At 36.4% G+C, this 19701-nt stretch overlaps 1 protein-coding gene across 6 annotated transcripts in view; it reads right to left on the bottom strand.

The window, feature by feature from the left end:
* BBS9 (Bardet-Biedl syndrome 9) overlaps positions 1-19701 on the bottom strand; it is a 439547-nt gene that overhangs the window by 320657 nt on the left and 99189 nt on the right. For all 6 annotated transcript variants that reach the window (XM_042969708.1, XM_042969671.1, XM_042969704.1 and 3 more), the window contains exon 6: positions 9275-9449. In XM_042969708.1, coding sequence (XP_042825642.1) covers positions 9275-9449 — 175 coding nt within the window. The remainder of the gene's footprint in view (positions 1-9274; positions 9450-19701) is intronic.

Here is a 19701-nt window from a genome sequence, read left to right as displayed (position 1 = left end):
GGGTAAAGAGCTCTGCCAACGGTCAAAGCATTTCCATTAGAATTTTATGTGACGAACAACAATAGCTAAGAAAGATCCGGCACCAAAACTTCACATAGAAAAAAATGTAAATAATGCAAAGCAGCCAGGTGTAGTAGAAACTGTTAATAGATATTCTATGGAACCCAGAAGACCGGAGTTTAACCCCCAGCTAAGCTACTTACTAGTTGGCGAATTAATTACTCCATGTCTTATCTTCCCCATCTATAAAATGGGAATAATAGTCTCTAACTCAAACATGGATAAAAGAATTTAAAAATAATTTAGTGCCTAGTACAGTAACTGGCATATATTAGGTGCCCAACAGATTGACAGACAGATACAGATTTACACATATATAAAGATCAATCACCTAGTAGTTTATTTGGTATGTAATAAGTTCTCAATAGGGGGCATTACAGACATTATGACTTTCTGTAAGTATTTTATAGCTTTTATTTCATTAGTAACATTTGGTTCAAAGCATTCTTTAAAACAATTTATACAGGGCACCTGGGTGGCTCAGTCAGTTAAGCATCAGACTCTTGATTTCGGCTCAGGTCATGATCTCACAATTCGTTGAGTTCAAGCCTAACACTCAGCTTGGGATTCTATCTCTCCCCTCTCTCTCTGCCCCTACACTGCTCACACTCTCTCTCAAAATAAATAAACTTTAAAAAAATTATAAATATCATTTGATCTGGAAATGATTAATTTAACAAATAAAATTTAAATTCCCTATTTCCCATAATATAATGTTATATTGTTAAAGTAATAATCCTACTCTAAATGAAGAAAGTTTAGGCTCACAAATTCCTTTCTTTCCTATGAATCAAAACTCTTACATTGTTCTTCCACAGCTAAGAGGAAAATCAGTAGATATATCTGGACGTCTCATACTGTCTAAGAGAAAGATATCTGAAAGTATAAAACTCAGGGCCCTGAATGAATAAAAGCAACATGGAATACCTAAATAGGCATTGAAATGTACACTGGTATCCAAATGTCATATACTAACTCTTAAACTATCTCAATCAGGAATACTTTGTAAAGAAAAAAAAGCCTTTACTTGCAGTTGGATGCAGAATGACTATGAATTAAGGCAGATCTTGCAAGGTATTTATGAAAATCAGTCCTATGGTTAATATGAAAGCTTAATGTATATGAATTTTACCAATTTAGCAAAGATATAGTAGTGATCCAATACATCTAATATATCTAAGTTCTGACAAGGAAAAAAACTATTATATGGTCTGTATCCATCAGGACCTCCCAAGTAGTTGTAGAGATTCATATACAAATAAGTACAATTCAGAGTGCCCTGTGCCAATAACAGAAGATATACACATAGTACAATGGGAACATGATGGCAGACACAAGTAATTGGAATGGAGGAAATATGTATGTTTTTGATATAGGTTCAGGAGAAGAAAGCTAGGTTTTAAAGAATGAGTGAAAACCCATCATACTGGTAAAGGAGTAAAGGCATTATGGCAAAGCCAACAGCACATGAAAAGGCATGCAGTAAAAGAGACATGAAAGGCCACGACAGGAGTTTAGGAGAGATGTATGGCAGGGAGGAATGAGTCATGGGAAACGAGACAAAAAAGGTAGGAGGGTAAAGATCTCAGCCTTGTAAAACCACGCTAAGAAATTCCATGGGCAGTTGCAGCAAATATGTCCATACCATTTGAGAGTGACCTGCAAAATCCCTAAGTCTCCAACAGTGCCAAATAATTAGACCTCACATTCCAACCTTCATATAGGATTGTTTTACTCTTCCCAGTTCACAGTATCAGAAATAGTATGCACTGGTGACTAAAACATCAGCCCAGACCTGGGCCTGCTATAGATCCAACCTCAGGCAATTAATTACATAGGCGGTTCATTTCCTGCACACACCAACCTACTAGAGGAAGATACGGATATTAATGAGATTGTCGTAAAAATCCAAAGCTTTTGAGCTGTTTGAAGCTTCTTATAGAACTACAAAGCATTATTATTTCATCCAGGAATAAGTGAGCCCCTAAAGTGGCCTCATTAACATCAAACAGCAGGCAGAGACACAGCCAAAATTGACTCCTGATTTCCAAATCCAGACCATTTCTCTTCCTGGAAGACAACTCACAAGAGCATTTTATTACTAAACGTAATTGACAGTAAATTTAGATGATGACAAACTTACAATACCATCTATTTTATAGTTCTTCCCTAAATCCTCTTTCTGTGACCAATAATGTACATGGAAACCTATTTCCAAAACCAAACAATTCCAGGCAGAATAGGAAATTTCAAAATAAAGAAAACATTTGGTGTGTTTTTTTCTTACCACTTGAATGCTCAGTGATAGAAGTTGAAGAATAAAATTCCCTTGTTGTGACTGCTGAGAGAATAATCAGGCACAGTGTAGTTGAGATTTCAGGAAAGAGTGTGTCCTATGTGTTTCTCAACAGAAAGGCACTAATCACAAATACATCAAGTCCAGATGAATGGTAGCACTTTTTGACCCAATAGCCACAAAGGCTTAGCAGATCCTGTGGAGCACCAATGACAAACTCAACCATATAATTTAGTGCTCTTCCATGCCACATCGTAAAAACCAGCAGCAAGTAACTAAAATATGGATTGAGGTGTCACAGAATACAAAAGTAAACCCTCCAAGATCATTTATTTTCAAATGAAACATATACCTCAAAGGTACCAGGAGATTTTGGAAACTTGATATTTAACCCAGAGAACTCTACTAGAAATGGAAGCTCCGGATACAGAGCATTACTAAATTCATTACAAACAGAACTAAAACATTCTTAGTTATGCCAGGAAGGATCACTTTAATTGAAAGATACCAGCAACAAAATAGAAACTTTCCTTACAACTTTTCACTCCTTCCTCAAGTTATGGTTAAACATCTATGTTTGGCAATGTACAATGCTAGGCATTACAGGAGTCACAAAATCCCTGCCATCAGCCCTGTCAATTAGAAAAAGAAGCAAATATGTAATATCAGTTAAAGTGTGATGACTACTTGCGGAAAGAGCAGAAAAACTACTCCGTGAATTGAGAAGGAGGTGTTACAGCTAGGTCAGGAAAGAAATGAAGAAGAGAGGGGAGGCTTACGGACACAATTTCCATATACAGAAAAGAAAGGAAAAACTTCAGAGTGTAGCGTGAGCAAAAGAGGAGAAAGAGAAGAGCCGTAAACATATCTGGAAAACAAACATTTCAATTTGGCCAGAGCCTAAGGCTAGTGAAGAATACAATATTCTTTCTACAATATTGCCAATTAAACTCTACAAGTACATTTTTTAATATATGAAATTTATTGTCAAATTGGTTTCCATACAACACCCAGTGCTCATCCCAAAAGATGCCCTCTTCAATGCCCATCACCTACCCTTCCCTCCCTCCCACCCTCCCCATCAACCCTCAGTTTGTTCTCAGTTTTTAAGAGTCTTTTATGCTCTGGCTCTCTCCCACTCTAACCTCATTTTTTTTCCTTCCCCTCCCCCATGGGTTTCTGTTAAGTTTCTCAGGATCCACATAAGTGTGAAAACATATGGTATCTGTCTTTCTCTGTATGGCTTATTTCACTTAGCATCACACTCTCCAGTTCCATCCACATTGCTACAAAGGGCCATATTTCATTCTTTCTCATTGCCACGTAGTACTCCATTGTGTATATAAACCACAATTTCTTTATCCATTCATCAGTTGATGGACATTTAGGCTTTTTCCACAATTTGGCTATTGTTGAGAGTGCTGCTATAAACATTGGGGTACAAGTGCCCCTATGCATCAATACTCCTGTATCCCTTGGGTAAATTCCTAGCAGTGCTATTTGCTGGGTCATAGGGTAGGTCTATTTTTAATTTTTTTGAGGAACCTCCACACTGTTTTCCAGAGCGGCTGCACCAATTTGCATTCCCACCAAAAGTGCAAGAGGGTTCCCGTTTCTCCACATCCTCTCCAGCATCTATAGTCTCCTGATTTGTTCATTTTAGCCACTCTGACTGGCATGAGGTGATATCTGAGTGTGGTTTTGATTTATATTTCCCTGATGAGGAGCGATGTTGAGCAACTTTTCATGTGCCTGTTGGCCATCTGGATGTCTTCTTTAGAGAAGTGTCTATTCATGTTTTCTGCCCATTTCTTCACTGGATTATTTGTTCTTTGGGTGTGGAGTTTGGTGAATTCTTTATAGATTTTGGATACTAGCCCTTTGTCCGATATGTCCTTTGCAAATATCTTTTTACATTCCATTGGTTGCCTTTTAGTTTTGTTGATTGTTTCCTTTGTGGTGCAGAAGCTTTTTGTCTTCATGAGGTCCCAATAGTTCATTTTTGCTTTTAATTCCCTTGCCTTTGGGATGTGTCAAGTAAGAAATTGCTGCGGCTAAGGTCACAGAGGTCTTTTCCTGCTTTCTCCTCTAGTGTTTTGATGGTTTCCTGTCTCACATTCAGGTCCTTTATCCATTTTGAGTTTATTTTTGTGAATGGTGTAAGAAAGTGGTCTAATTTCATTCTTCTGCATGTTGCTGCCCAGTTCTCCCAGCACCATTTATTAAAGAGACTGTCTTTTTTCCATTGGAAATTCTTTCCTGCTTTGTCAAAGATGAGTTGGCCATACTTTTGTGGGTCTAGTTCTGGGGTTTCTATTCTATTCCATTGGTCTAACTACAAGTACATTTTAAAACACTTACCTAAAGCCTCTCATCTACTTAGCAATGTACTAGGTACATGTAGGAGTGTGGCGAAAGATGTGTAGCAAAGAGAAGGAAAGAAAATAAAGTTCATCATAGGTATACTTCTTCAGGGAACCTCCCTCCACTGAACTCCTACTGAGAGGTCCCACCTCTAGGCCTCCTCAGTATCCTATGCACAGCTCACTAGAGCCTCTATCACAGTAAACTCAGTTGACTGACTTGCCACCTCCCACACTTGCTTGCGTACTGTTTGAAGACAAGAGAGACCTCTTATCTGACTCTGCATTTCTGGTAGTTGGCACAGTGTTTGACACAAAGAAGCCTCTTGAAAAATATTTGCTGAATGAATAATTGAATACATGAACTAACTTATTCAGTCAGTGAACTGATGTTTAAGATAGATTCTGCTCTCAGGAATCTGATACAGCAAGACATACTCTGGAATATTTCAGCAGAATACAAGAAGGCAATATATGGTATTTGGCAAAAATCAGTGTTTTAGGCAATAATATATCAAGGAGGTGAAAAAAATGAGGATAACTGAACCAGTTAACTTTAAAAGTCGCTTCCAAATCTGAATGTCCACATCAATAAAGGAAAAATGTGACCAGATCATACAGATCACTGAATGTCAAGATATGAAGCTTCCAATTTTTTAATGGGAAACAAAACTTATCTTAAAGAGGTATTTTAAAAGGGTAGATTATGAGAAGTATCCTTCCAAGTCTAGAAGAAAATCAGAAATCCAAGTGAGGAAATAAAGGCCTGAATGCCAATGGAAATGGGAAGCAAAGGCTGAATACAAAAGGGAAAAAAGTAGAAGCATGAGGATTTACTGACTAAACAACTCTGACAAGTAAAGGAAAGAAAAAGAGATAATCCAAAAAGACAATCCAAAATTTAGACAAACATTGCTAAGAGAATGGTGGTACCTAAGCCCCTTCCAACCCCCCCTTAAAAAGCAAACAATTCTCTCACTTCAAAAGAAAAACAATGCTCAAAGTGTATTCTTGAATTAGAATCACCTAGAGTAAGTGTTTGCAGTGATGATTCCTGGGTCTTATCTCCAAAACTACTAAATCAAAATCGAGTGTACTGGCAATTGCGAATCTATAAACGTGCATTTTGTAACAGGCTGACCACGTACGTGATCCTCATCCAGACTAAAGTTTGAGATTCACAGCCTTCATTATTCCTATCTGAATATAACTGAGCTTGCTTTAAAGTAATTAAATATCAGTATCAAAAGTGAAAACAAATTATGTCTTATAAGCCTTTCATATTAACTGATTACATTCTATTAACTGAGTATAAATAGATGAAGCCTCAAAAGAACAAACCTACAGTTTTCATGCTTCCTCCAATCCTAAATTGCACAAGTGATTATCATTTAATTTAATCTATTAAACTTGAAAGCATATATAAATGTGATATGCTATTTAACATTATAAATCCTCTTAATTGTCATCATTTCACAATAGTCACATATCCCATGCATTTTTACCATTATAAAAGATCCACATAATGGATATGGTGTGCATTTTTAGTCCTAGATGGAGATAGACTTAATAGATTGGTATGTTGGTAAATTACCATAGTTCAAAGACAGTGAGCTTCTTTGAGATTAAACTTACACATTAAGGAAACCTACACATTGCTTCCTCATCCAGTCACTCCTGGAGTTATTACCAAATGAATTCCTAGGCACATATTTCAAAGACTAAGTCATGGAGCATTCAAATCTTTGTATTGTGACCCCAGCATAGCACTGCCAGTATCCCTACTTGGCAGGAGTTGAGGCAGAGACCTGGGTGGAAAACTGAAAAGCAGATCTCCTCAATATTGCTTAAGCTCCGGCAGGCTTGAATGAATTATACAGATATTTTTCTCAACCTCTCAAAATAAGTATATTTTACTTCTTACCAGTAGCAATGCCACAATTCATTCGTCCCCTTTGGACAAGAGCCATAGAAGTTAAAGAAGGAATATAATATAATGATATACTACCTCCATCAGTTAACTTCTGCTTAGTCACAAACATTTGCTTATGTTCAGAGTTTTGAATCTAAGAAACCTTGACAATAATTCACAAAAGGCAGATTGCCACTTATGAACGGGATAGTACATTAACTTGCTATTTGCACAATATTGAAACATGTAGACAAAAATTTATAGCTGTTGCCTGATGAATTTATATTTTCTTCCCTCCTTGGGAAAAATCATGCAACCAAAAATAATAAAATGAAAATCTATAATGAAGTGTTGCCTAGATGTTAAGTTCTAAATATTGCCATCAGTACGATAACAACAATAAAGTTACTGAAGATACCATAATCCTCCAAGTCTGTTTCTTTTCCCAGCATGAATTTGTACTTTCTTTTCCCTATTCTCCCTTCCAACAAAAAACATACCCTCCAAAAACTCAAAATCTTGATTTTTATTGAAATTTAGCTGGTAGAGGAGACAAAAGTCTCTCTCAAACACAGTTCCCCCAAATCAGTAAGAATTTCTAGCAAAAACGATCATTGGTTTTCATACGGTCATTTTCGTACTTCATTTCTACTATGAATTATTCTTTTAAAAATATTCATAATAACACTTGTATTTCTTGCCAGTATTCTTCCTATGTCACATATTTTTTATAAAAATCATTCCATATACGCATCTTTGTATCTGGCTTTTTTCACTCATACTGTACTCTATTATTTTTAATTCAGGGATAGTCACAACAATTAATCAGCATTTTCTATGGGGTGGCAACTTGACATACATTCAATCCTTTTAACAAGCTTGTCAAAATAGCCATTATTCCCACAACTTCATGGGCAATTAATCTTTGACAAAGCAGAAAAGAATGTCCAATGGGAAAAAGTCTCTTCAACAAATAGTGTTGGGAAAACTAGAGAGTAACATGCAAAAGAAACTGGGCCACTTTCTTACATCATACACAAAAATAAATTCAAAATGGACTAAAGACCTAAATGTGAGGACTGAGACCATAAAAATTCTAGAAGAGAACAAAGGCAGTAACCTTTTTGACATCAGCTGTAGCAACTTCTTTCTAGATATGTCTCCTGAGGCAAAGGAAACAATAGCAAAAATCAACTATTGGGACTACATCAAAATAAAAAGCTTCTGCACAGCAAAGGAAACGATCAACAAACTAAAGGGCAACCTACAAAACGGATGAAGGTATTTGCAAATAACATATACGATAGGCTTAGTATCCAAAATATATAAAGAACTTATAAAACTCAACCTTCAGAAAACAAATAATCCAATTACAAAATGAGAAGATGTGAACAGACATTTCTCCACAGAATACCTACAGATGGCCAACAGACACGTGAAAAGATATTCATCATCACTTACCATCAGGGAAATGCAAATCAAAACTACAATGAAATATCACCTCACGTCTATCAAAATGGCTAAAATCAACAACACAATAAACAAAAGGTGTTGACAAGGATGTGGAGCAAAAGGTACCCTCTTGCACTGTTGGTGGGAATGCCAACTGGAGCACCCACTCTGGAAAACAGTATGGAGGTTTCTCAAAAAGTCAAAAGAAATTTATAAAGGTTAAAAATAGAACTATGCTATGATCCAGCAATCATACTACTGGATATTTACTCAAAGAATACAAAGACACTAATGCAAAGGGATACATACACCCTATGTTTATAGCAGAATCATTTACAATATGCAAGATATCAAAGCAGCCCAAGTGTTCATCTTTTGATGAATGAATAAAAAAGATACAGTATGTATATGTGTGTGTGTGTGTGTGTGTGTGTGTGTGTGTGTGTGTGTAGAGAGAGAGAGATGTACAATGGAATATTATTCAGCCATTAAAAAGAACAGAATCTTGCCATTTGCAATGGCATGGATGGAGCTAAAGAGTAAAATGCTAAGTGAAATAAGTCAGAGAAAGACAAAAATACCATATGACTTCACTCATATGCAGAATTTAAGAAACAAAACAAATGAGCAGAGGGAAAAAAGAGAGAGACAAATCAAGAAACAGGCTCTTAATTACAGAGAACAAACTGATGGTTACCCGAGGGGAGTGAGGTTGGGGGACAGGTTAAATAGGTGATGGGGATTAAGGAGTACACTTGTGATGAGCACTGCGTGATGCATGAATTGTTGAATCACTATATTATATACCTGAAACTAACATAATACTGTATGTTAACCACCTGGAATTATAAGAAAAACTTTAAAAGCCAAAAAAATAAATAAATAAATAGCCATTATTATCCCCTTTACAGCCAGGATAAGGACACTGACCATCAAACAGCTGCTCATAGCAAAATGAGGATTCCAGTTCAGGTCGACCTCTCTCCAAATCCTTTATCAATCTCTACACTATACTGCCTTTCAAATATTTTACAACATATAAATGATATCCTCTAAATCACCACAATTACAATTTTATCAAAGAAACTAGTCTTTTTTTAATATTCAGCTTTTTGTAAAAAAAAAAAAAAAATTAATCAGCAATATACACACCAAAAGTCATGATTCCAAAGATTCAACATCCAAACTTACTTGTAACTTTCCACTTGTCGACAGGAAGAGACAGTAATGAAGGAATCAGTACGAGAACTGTAAGCAAGAGGCCCAGGTAAAAGAGAACCAGGGAGAAATCTCCCAAAAGCATAGCTTTCCTGTTCAAACACCATCAGCATCCCGTCCATAGACTGGATACAAATTAAATCTCGACCTAAAGAAAAATTAGAGGAAATTAGGTGACCTTTTTATAATGGTTTTCATTTATCACTATCCATCACAAATATGTCATAGTTAATTTATCCCCAGGGTCAATACAAGCAGCTTAAATTTTAAATTACAAACTGATAAAGCTATCAGATTACTATATATCAGTATGTATACATTTCCCAATTTTTAAATTATTCAGATGTCTATAATTTTAAGTATACTTATTTTCACTTACTATAATGCTAAAATCTCTACCTCAAGATAGATAACCTCTAGGAAAAAATCATGACCCTTGTAAGATATCATTTTTTCCAAAATCAGAAATAAAACTGTTCAGCAGAGGCTACTTCTCTTCTTCATAGGTCAATCTCATACTTTCAAATGACTTAGACATCAGTTAAACACAACAGACCAAATCCACAGACATGTATTAAGCACTAGTTGTACACAAATCACAGTGTTAACTACTACTAGAAATGAAAAATACTAATATTGAAAAATACCATTCACTGATTGAATTGTTTCCTGCCCTAGAAACAGACAAAATATCTATAAAATACATATCAAATAACTCAAAAAAGACTAACAGTCTGGGCTCAGTCTGTGCTCCGAGTAGGAGCAATTACTAGCCCTATCCATCTGAAAAAGAGAAATGTCGTATTATAAGGTATTAGGAGTTATTAAATGGATTTAATATACTTTGGTATTGCTCAGTCATTTGCCAAAAAAAAAAAAAAAAAAACTTGTGCCAGAGATGCTGTTTCCTCTAGTAGCCATTCTTTTGATACCTGAATTATCACTAGACACATGGCCATGCAGCACACAAGCTTACTTTCCTATTTCAGATACAAGCCTATTATAGATATAATTATATGATTATGTTCTTGCCAGTGAGATAGGAGCAGAGGTGATATGTACAACATCCAGATATGCCCTTAAAAGGACTGAGTATACACTTCTCTCTGCTGTTCCCAGCATGATGGTGGGGCTGGAATAGCTATCTTGGCCTCACAGAAAGAAGCCACATATTGAAGATAACAGACTCCTCCCCCTCCCCACCCCCACTACAGCCCTGGACCACTTTATCTCCTTATCTTTCTTATTTCTTATTTAAACCATCATTAATTTTGCATCTTTGTTAATGCATTCAAATGTCTGTATTGTAAATAACACAGAACTTACCTGAACCTAAAGATCCATCAGCATTGCTGACTCTTAAAATTTAGTTTCATTTGATTGGATCCTGGTACCAAAAAACAACCAGGTATAGAAGACATTGGAACAACTGGGGAAATTGGAATATGACCACATGTTAGGAACTGTTAAGTTTCTTAAGTGTGATCATGGTATTATGATTATGAAAGAGAACGTTCTTTATTGGGAGATATATGCTATAATATTTATGAGTGAAGTAGCACAAGATCTGTACCTTACTTTTAAGTGGTTCGTTAGAAAACATCTGTGTGTGTATACACATGCATATATACATTGACAACTATTGACTCTAGATGGTGGAAATATGGTGTTCATGTTACTTTTTCTGGAATTCAAATTTCTTCACAATAAAAATATAGACAAACAAAATACAGCATTTAAATATATACCTTTTGTATATAAATGCACTTTCTTAACAATCAGAGAGGGAACTGAACATTGGTGAATTGAGTGGGACCGGGGAGGAGAACAATAAATTTAATCTTAATAAGTCAAGAATCAGAGAGACAAAAAAAAAAAAAAGGAATCAAAGAGACAAAAGAAATCCAATCAATAAAAAATTTATGCAATGACTCTGACCTTTGATGGAGAATATTACTGTAGCCAAAATGTATTCTTGATGTCTGTATTATTAAAGAATATGAGGTTAGAGTATGTGTATTTCCAAGTAGAAGTGCCAACAAAATTTGAATTCATTTCAGTATGTTGAATGTCACTGAACTACAAATCTTCAGACTCCCAAAGACCTAAAAGAAGTGGTCCTTATAATGTGGGTTCCAAGACCACCAGCATCAGCATCATCTTGGAAATGCAAATTCTAGGGCTCCTCTCTAGCTCTACTAAATCAGAAACTCTAGTGATAGGGTCCAGCAATTCTAGGTTTTATGAAGCCCTAGAGGCTATCTGATGCATGCTAAAGTTTGATAACCACTGCCTTAGCATGGTAAAACAAAGAGCTAGAGCTTGAAAAAAACTTGAGCCCCACAGAAAACTTGGCTCCTTAGCATGGCACTATATGAAGTCTTATTTCCTGAAATTCTAGCAATATAGAAGAGAGTGTTTATACTGCAATGTCCACATGGGCTGCCTCCAGAGTCAGATAATCTGGGCTTTGAGTCTAACTCCACCAATTATTAGCTGTGGGCTCCAGCTCAAGTTTCCCTATCTGCAAGATGGCACACCTACCTTAGTTAGCTTTTGTGAGAATTAAATGAAGTAATGGATGAAAACTAAATCCAGCAGGTGGCAAATACTCCATCACATTATAACTTTATAAGTATTTTCTAAGTCTCATACTACATGTGTATTAATGTTTAACTACCTGCTGATTCCCACATACATCATAATGGTGTATGGTTCCTTGATTTTGCTTATATTATGACCTTTCCCAAAAAAATTCTTACATTTATTCTCCTGGTCTAATGAACATCTGCTGGCAGCCTCTTGGTCATCCATTCTCCTCTCCTCCTATCTCTAGTCACGAGATATGAAGAAGACTGACTATATTCTAAGCTTGACAATAGGCCCTGGCTTACCAATTAGTGTCTCACTAGTCACAGTGATTGGTTCAGGGATAGGTATAATTTACAGCTAAAATTAACTTTCTGGGTTTATCTAGAACTAGAGAAAAACGTACTCTTCCCCCTGAGGAATATGTGAGGAAGATAAAAGTCTCAAATCACAGAGGTCATTTGGCTTTTGCAAAGGAACAATTAAGAGAAGGCCATGGAAGACACGTTTGAGCCACAGTATCAGGTCTCACTTGGAGCCAAACCTACCTGGGAACATTTCAGGGAATAAATTCCATAAATACTGAAGCCACCTTGAGCCACTCTGTCCCTGAATCAAGTCAATCAACCCATTTGTCCTCTGAGAGACATCACAACATTAGGCTCATCTCTTTCCCCCTCAACCACCCTCCACGTGTGATCCCATCCTCACCTCCATCTTACAACTAATCATCAATTGAAATGATCTGTTTTTGTGTTTCTTGTTCACCCTAAACTAAACGCAAAGGCAGGAGCCATGTCTTACTCATCTTTGTAAATCCAACAGCGATAAAATACCTGGCACATAACAGATGCACTAATAAATGTCTCTTAAACTGAAGTAAGCTAGGCAAAATAATTTATTCATCTAAAGTTCAGATTGGCTGAGATTTTATTCTATGTGTTTCACATACTGCATTTGAAGTATGTGAAAAATGCTTTATTTATTACAATCCTGGCTGCTGAATTTAGAAAAATGTAGGGATCAATCCAAAACATTACTCAAAAATAAATAAATAAATCCTTCAAATCGCTGCTTTGGAAGCCACTTCAGAATACATACCAAAGGCTCCCCTTACAGATAATGGGAACAGAAAGAACAGTCCAGAGAAGCCATGAAAGTTTTGTAGTTCTGATAAAACACAGCCAACAGGAAGCCTTCATAAAAGCGATAGGATTTCAGGAGCTATTTAAATGACCTAGCCCTGAACTGTACTCAAAGAGTCCTTACCACATGCTCAGTATTCTATTAGGAGCTGTAAGAAATATAGAACAACAGGAATAAAAATTACTATTGACATTTACTGAGCACCTGTTCTATTCCTTCCTTTGTACTAAACATTTACCCAGCAAATTAGCTATAATCTTTAATAACTCCAAAAGGTGAACAACAGTCCCATTTGACATGAGAAGACTGAAAAGCACAGAGCTTAAATAATTTGCCTCATGCCAAAGAGTGAGAAAATGACAGAGCTAGGACTCAAATGAAATCTCACTCTGTTATATCTTACATGTTCCCAAGGAGGCTCCATTATACCACACTAGATCCATTTTAAAAATTAACATAAGCTAACATATAAAATCGAAGTGATGTGAAACAGACTAAGTACTACAGACCATCAAAGAGCTTCATTACAGTGAGTCTGAGAAAGATTTCATGAGGTAGGATGTATCCCTAAACTGAGAAGGATAGGGATAATGAAGAGCATTCAAAGGTATGAGTAGAGAAAGTTTTGGGGAGGGAAAAGGAACATACTAGAAGACGCAGAAGCAATTAGACTTGACCTAGTGCAAGGCAACAAGTTTTACCAACAGGGCATGAAACATAAAAGCAAGCAGTAGATTGAAAAGATGACAATATCTTAATGATGCTTCCTCAAAAATGATGACTTAATTATACAGAGAAAAATAAAATAGCTTTTAAAGTTGAAATAATTAGGAAGGTTGGAGATTTCATCAGAACTTAAAATCTGGATATTTATCCTATTGATCTTTAACCATGATGAGAAAAAACTAACCATTGTGATTTCAAACCTTATTTGCGAGATCTGGGAAAGAGTTGAGAAAGGACTTAGCAAAATCATTTTGAAAGGGTATTAAAAATCATTCTCTTTTCATTTTCAAAGGCAAAGAAAAATTTCGTGTCTGTGGGGATGGGGAGATAGAGGCACGAAAGTTCTATTATGGCAGCCTTGCAAAATGAACACAATAAATACTGTGTTTCATTTCCTGGTGTTAAAATATCATGTAGCCAAGGCTTTAACATGATGCACAAACATGTTGGACTGACTGTTTAATTAACAGTTTTCTCTACTAAATTATAATCTATTCATTAAAGTGGTGTATAGCACTGTGTGTGCATGCATGCGTGCATGTGTGTGTGTCCCCATGCTCACAAGTTCTTTTTACCATGCATGACCCAGAGCACTTTCCATCATTCACTATTATAGCAACAAGGGCCCCATGGTGGGCAGTCCTGAACACCATTTCCTCCATTTCTCTGCTGTCTTTTTCTTCCTGTGGAATCTACACAGCAAAGTAGAATGGCATACATAAAAGAAGACTACCATTACTCAGCATGCTACATGTTTTCTGAATCTCTCTATGCTCATATTTCTTTTACGCATTGAGTAAAAATACAAGTGAAGAAATGCAAACGTGACCTGTGGCCAAGCATATATTGCACTTCAGTGTGCAGCTGTCAAAAATACTTGATCTTTCTCCAAGCCTGAAAAACACATGAAAAACAGCTGTATAGGTAGTCAAAAAGGCAGACAGGAAACATCAAGAGACTGATACATAAGAACAGAAGAGTCCAACAGTCTGTGGAACTTCCGCTTGCTCCTTTTACACATGCACACACGGAAAAATTTTTGTTGTTGTTGTTACAGAAAAACTGAAACACTAACTCATTAATCTTTATTGCAAACCTAACTCAAAAATCATACAACATGCTTGCTATGAGCAAGGACATAAAAATGTTAAGGGTAGAATTTCAACAGATACTGACCTAAAAACAAATGGTGGGTGCATTTCTAGGGCTTGCAGGATTTAAAAAAAAAAAATTTTAATGTTTATTTTTGAGACAGAGAGAGACAGAGTATGAGCAGGGGAGAGGCAGAAAGAGAGGGAGACACAGAATCTGAAGCAGGCTCCAGGCTCTGGGCTGTCAGCACAGCACCCGACATGAGGCTCGAACCCACGAACTGTGAGATCATGACCTGAGCTGAAGTCAGACACTCAGCCGACTGAACCAACCAGGAGCCCCTAGAGCTTGCAGGATTTTAAATTCACCATTAAATATCATTTTTGTACTTTTTTTTATTTTAACCTGTTTTATTTTTTATTTCTTAAAGCATTTTTGTACTTTTTAATTCATATCATCATGTAAATAAAACTACCATAATTTTGAAATACATGATACTATTTGATTATGCTTAATAACTAATAATTGGCAATTAATTGAATGAAAGAATAGCTAGCTTCTTTCTTATTACTCTCTCCCTCATATTTTTTTATTTGAGCATTCTAAAAGCAATTAGTGTCTGATAATAATGTAATATTCAAGGAGATTCTAAGTTTAAAACCTTAGTTATATATAAATAAATAAAATTTAAAGCCCTAACCAAACAGAGGAAATCAACAAATAGAACACATGTGTTGAGCTAAATAGCTAATATTTTTAAATATGTACCAGGGAAAAATTACACAAATTCTCAACTATTATTCAAGAGTTTCCCCCAATAAATAACTTCATGAGACTAATTAAGACTCAAGAAAATAAAAGTTGAGTCTACATACTAACTCTTCCTATGAACTTGCCTTTTGACATTTTAATGTGTCTCATTTTAATAGGTACTTTAATAGCCTTACAAAGACCACTAGTGTGTGTTCGACCAAGCTATTTATCACAATTTTCCCCTTAAACTGTGAACAAGTTTAATAACATATTATAACGAAATTACAACCATTCGTTAAATTAGCATTATATGTGATGGATTCAATATGAATGCAATGTTAGAGTTTAAATGAAGGCCCTAAACATTATATTATCACTTGCATAAGATATTGGGTGAATTACTTTGTCCAATGTAATGATCATGAAAGGTCTGATAACATTCTCCAGAACTCACATTCATTGAACAAATTCCACAAACATTCACTGTTACACCTAGTACATGCTAGGAGAGCCACAGCTGCCACCCTCAGAAAGGTCAGTGAATATGGGAGTTAACCAGTTAAATATTATAATTATGTAAGAACAGAGACATATTAGACTAAGTTAACAGGCAATGCAACTTGATTAACAGCGTCTGGAAGAATCAAGAAACGCCTCAAAACAGAGATAACACCTGGGTCTTGCAGGTTGAGAAAGTTTGCCAGACCATCAGAGAAACAAAAGCAGAGAGGGCACACTGCACAGACACATGGATCATAAGAGAACTACCTTGGGAGAGGAGTGAGAACAGTGAACTCTGGGGGAGGGTGTTAGGTGGAGGGAGACTGCTGATGAATACGGCAGGGATGCTCATCAGAACTGATGGCAAAGTCACAACCACAACTTGAGACCAGAGTTGCTGCATCCTTATTTTAGCCCTGAAAGCTCTGTCAGTTTCCTTACTGTAAAGTAGTGGTATGAAAAGATTATATGATGTTGCTATAAGGTAAAATATAATGAAAATATATAGCACCTGATCCTGATAAGCATTCAATAAGTGGTAAGTAAGTAATATTATTGGATTGCCCTCTTCCTTACAGACCAAATCATGTGAAAAAAAACCTTTAAGCTGAAGAGGAAGAAGGTGCTTCAGAGCAAAAAGGACAAGTTTAATGTAAGAAGGAGTACTCAATCGGAAAATTATCCTTTTTGTCAAAGCAAAGGGTCTTTAAGAATTTAAGAACTATGGAAAATCTTTCAAAGCTTAGGTCTGTGTGAACTACTGGCTATTCAAGATGATTTTTTGCCTATTTTAAGTTTACTTTCCCCAAAACAGCAATTTCCCTCACATTAAAATCTCTAAAGAAATGTACTGTGAGTGTGAAGGACTCCTGGGTGGCGCAGTCGGTTGGGCATCCGACTTCAGCTCAGGTCATGATCTCGCGGTCCGTGAGTTTGAGCCCCGCGTTGGTCTCTGTGCTGACAGCTCAGAGCCTGGAGCCTGTTTCGGATTCTGTGTCTCCCCCTCTCTCTGCCCCTCCCATGCTCATGCTCTCTCTCTGTCTCTATGTCTCTCAATAACAAATACACGTTAAAAAAAAATTTTTTTTAAAGAAAAAGAAAAGAAACGTATTATGAGTGTGCCAGAAAGCCCTATCTGGGAATGCACTGTCCCTGCCTCCGCATCCTTCCCCCAACACACACATATCTATAATCTTCCCTCACTTCTTTTATTAACGTTTTATGCAGGATTACCCTGAGTGACATAAGAAACACAAGACAGATGATGTCATACAGGATGCTTCTTAGCAGCATTCTTTTCTTCTCTCTCATAAAAAAAAAAAAACAAAAAAAAAAAAAAAAAAAAACTTAAAGAATATAATGTTGAGGGTATAAAATTTTTAAGTAACTAGTTTCAAAGTGAGGTAGATGTCTCAAGGTAATTCCTGTCAGTCATGATAGGAAACCAAAAACCAAAAGAAAATACTAACAAACAGAAAACATTTTAAATACCTCTTCATTTTGTACAAATATTCTTCATTTGCAATATTATTCATTCCATAGAGCAATAACCCCAAAAGCTAAACATTTGCTTTTTATATATTGTTAACGCTCTTAATCCTAAAATCATGAGTGTATCCAAAGAAAGAACAAAAAAACTATGGAGTACACTAGAGTCAGTCAAGCCAATTAAATTAGGTTGTGAAAAAAATAACTAAAGGCAAGAAATTCCCAGCTGAGGTTCAGCTTCATCTAAACTCATACAATTTTTAAAAAGTAAATAAAAAAGAATTAGGGATAAAGACAACGGTAACTTTAAATTTCCTGAACTGTCAATTCTTATCACAAAGTTTGGTGTGCCATTTAACCATTGTTTGGTCTAATAAATTTCCTTGGATTCTTCTAAAAGAAGCAGTTAAAATACCTTATCTTTAATAAAACTCATAAAAACAAATATACCAAAGCCATCATCTTAATATACATATACAATCATGTTATCAACCCATTCAAAAGCTTCAAAGGTACTCCAGTGTCTCCAGAAATAAGTATAAATTAAAAAGCAGGAAATCCAAAAAAACTCTTTAATGTGTCTGCCAAATGAACTTTGACTACTCTCTCTCATCCAGTCCCAACCACCAAACACTTCAGGTAACATAAGCCTGCCCTAAATGTCCTTATGCATTTGTTAGTGTAGTTCAATTAATCTCAGGTGTCAATCTCTTCCTTAACATCACAAAATCCTTCTACACATCCTCTATCTCAGGACACATCCCCATCATTTCGAGGCCTTCTCCAATCCCCTCTAGGCATAAATAACCCAGTCTCCCTCTATCCTCAGTGCATTCTGCATCACTCACTATTAATACTAACAATATTTTTCCTGGTGATATGGTGAAATTCAGCATCTCTCTCTCCCATATCGAACTTCCATAAACGAAGCATAAAATATGCTTGAAGATATTTTACTTTCATTATCTAGCTCACAGTATTGAGACTAATCCCTTATATGTTGGGACTCAAAACATCTGTTCAAATCAACTAAACCATCACAAAATTAAAAACCCATGTCAGACTGTAGTACTAGGTACCAGGATGCCAATGATCCTCAAGTGGGCCAAGATATTTAACAATATCACCATATTCACAAGAAAACACCTTAAGATCTGGCAGTATGCATTATTTACCACATCTCCCTACCCCAAACAGTCCCTAGTATATAGTAGAGTTCAACAGCTCAATAAATATTTGAATGAATGAATGAATGAATGAATGGTGCCAAAGTAAAAATGGCATAGTAAAGGCCCTGAAATAGTTTTAATATGTGACATTTAATAATTGGAATTCTAGGGGCACCTGAGTGGCTCAGTCGGTTAAGCATCTGACTCTTGGTTTCGGCTCAAGCCGTAATCTCGCAGTTCATGGGGTCGAGCCCCACATCGGGGTCTATGCTGATGTACGAAGCCTGCTTGGGATTCTCACACTCTCTCCCTCTCTCTGCCCCTCTCCCACTTGCACACTCTCTTCCTCAAAATAAATAAATATTTAAATAAATAATAATAATTGGAATTCTAAATTATTTTTTTATTTTTTTAGTGTTTATTTATTTTGAGAGAGAGAGACAGAGCATGAACAGGGTAGGGTCAGAGAGAGGGAGACACAGAATCTGAAGTAGACTCCAGGCTCTGCACTGTCAGCACAGAGCCTGATGCAGGTCTCAAATTCACAAACTGTGAGATCATGACCTGAGCTGAAGTCGGATGCTTCACCAACTGAGCCACCCAGGTGCCCCCAGAATTCTAAATTATTTTAGGTCTTAGTACTATGGTAAAAAATCACAGTACTCATTGTATGTCCAACATTAGATATACTAAGAAATATTGAAGAAAGAGAAAAGGTTAAAGATAACTTAGCTCCTAAGAAAGAGAAACTCTAGGGGTGCCTGGGTGGGTCAGTCAGGCATCTGACTCTTGATTTCAGCTCAGATCATAATCTCACAGTTTTGGGTTCAAGCCCCAAGTCAGACTCTGCACTAATAGTGCACTGTTAGAGCAGAGCCTGCTTGGATTCTCTCTCTCCCTCTCTCTCCGCCCCTTCCCTGCTTGTGCACACGTGCA

Source organism: Panthera tigris, chromosome A2, assembly GCF_018350195.1.
Source record: "Panthera tigris isolate Pti1 chromosome A2, P.tigris_Pti1_mat1.1, whole genome shotgun sequence".
Lineage (NCBI taxonomy): Eukaryota > Metazoa > Chordata > Mammalia > Carnivora > Felidae > Panthera > Panthera tigris.
This window is presented reverse-complemented; position numbering and strand designations above follow the sequence as displayed.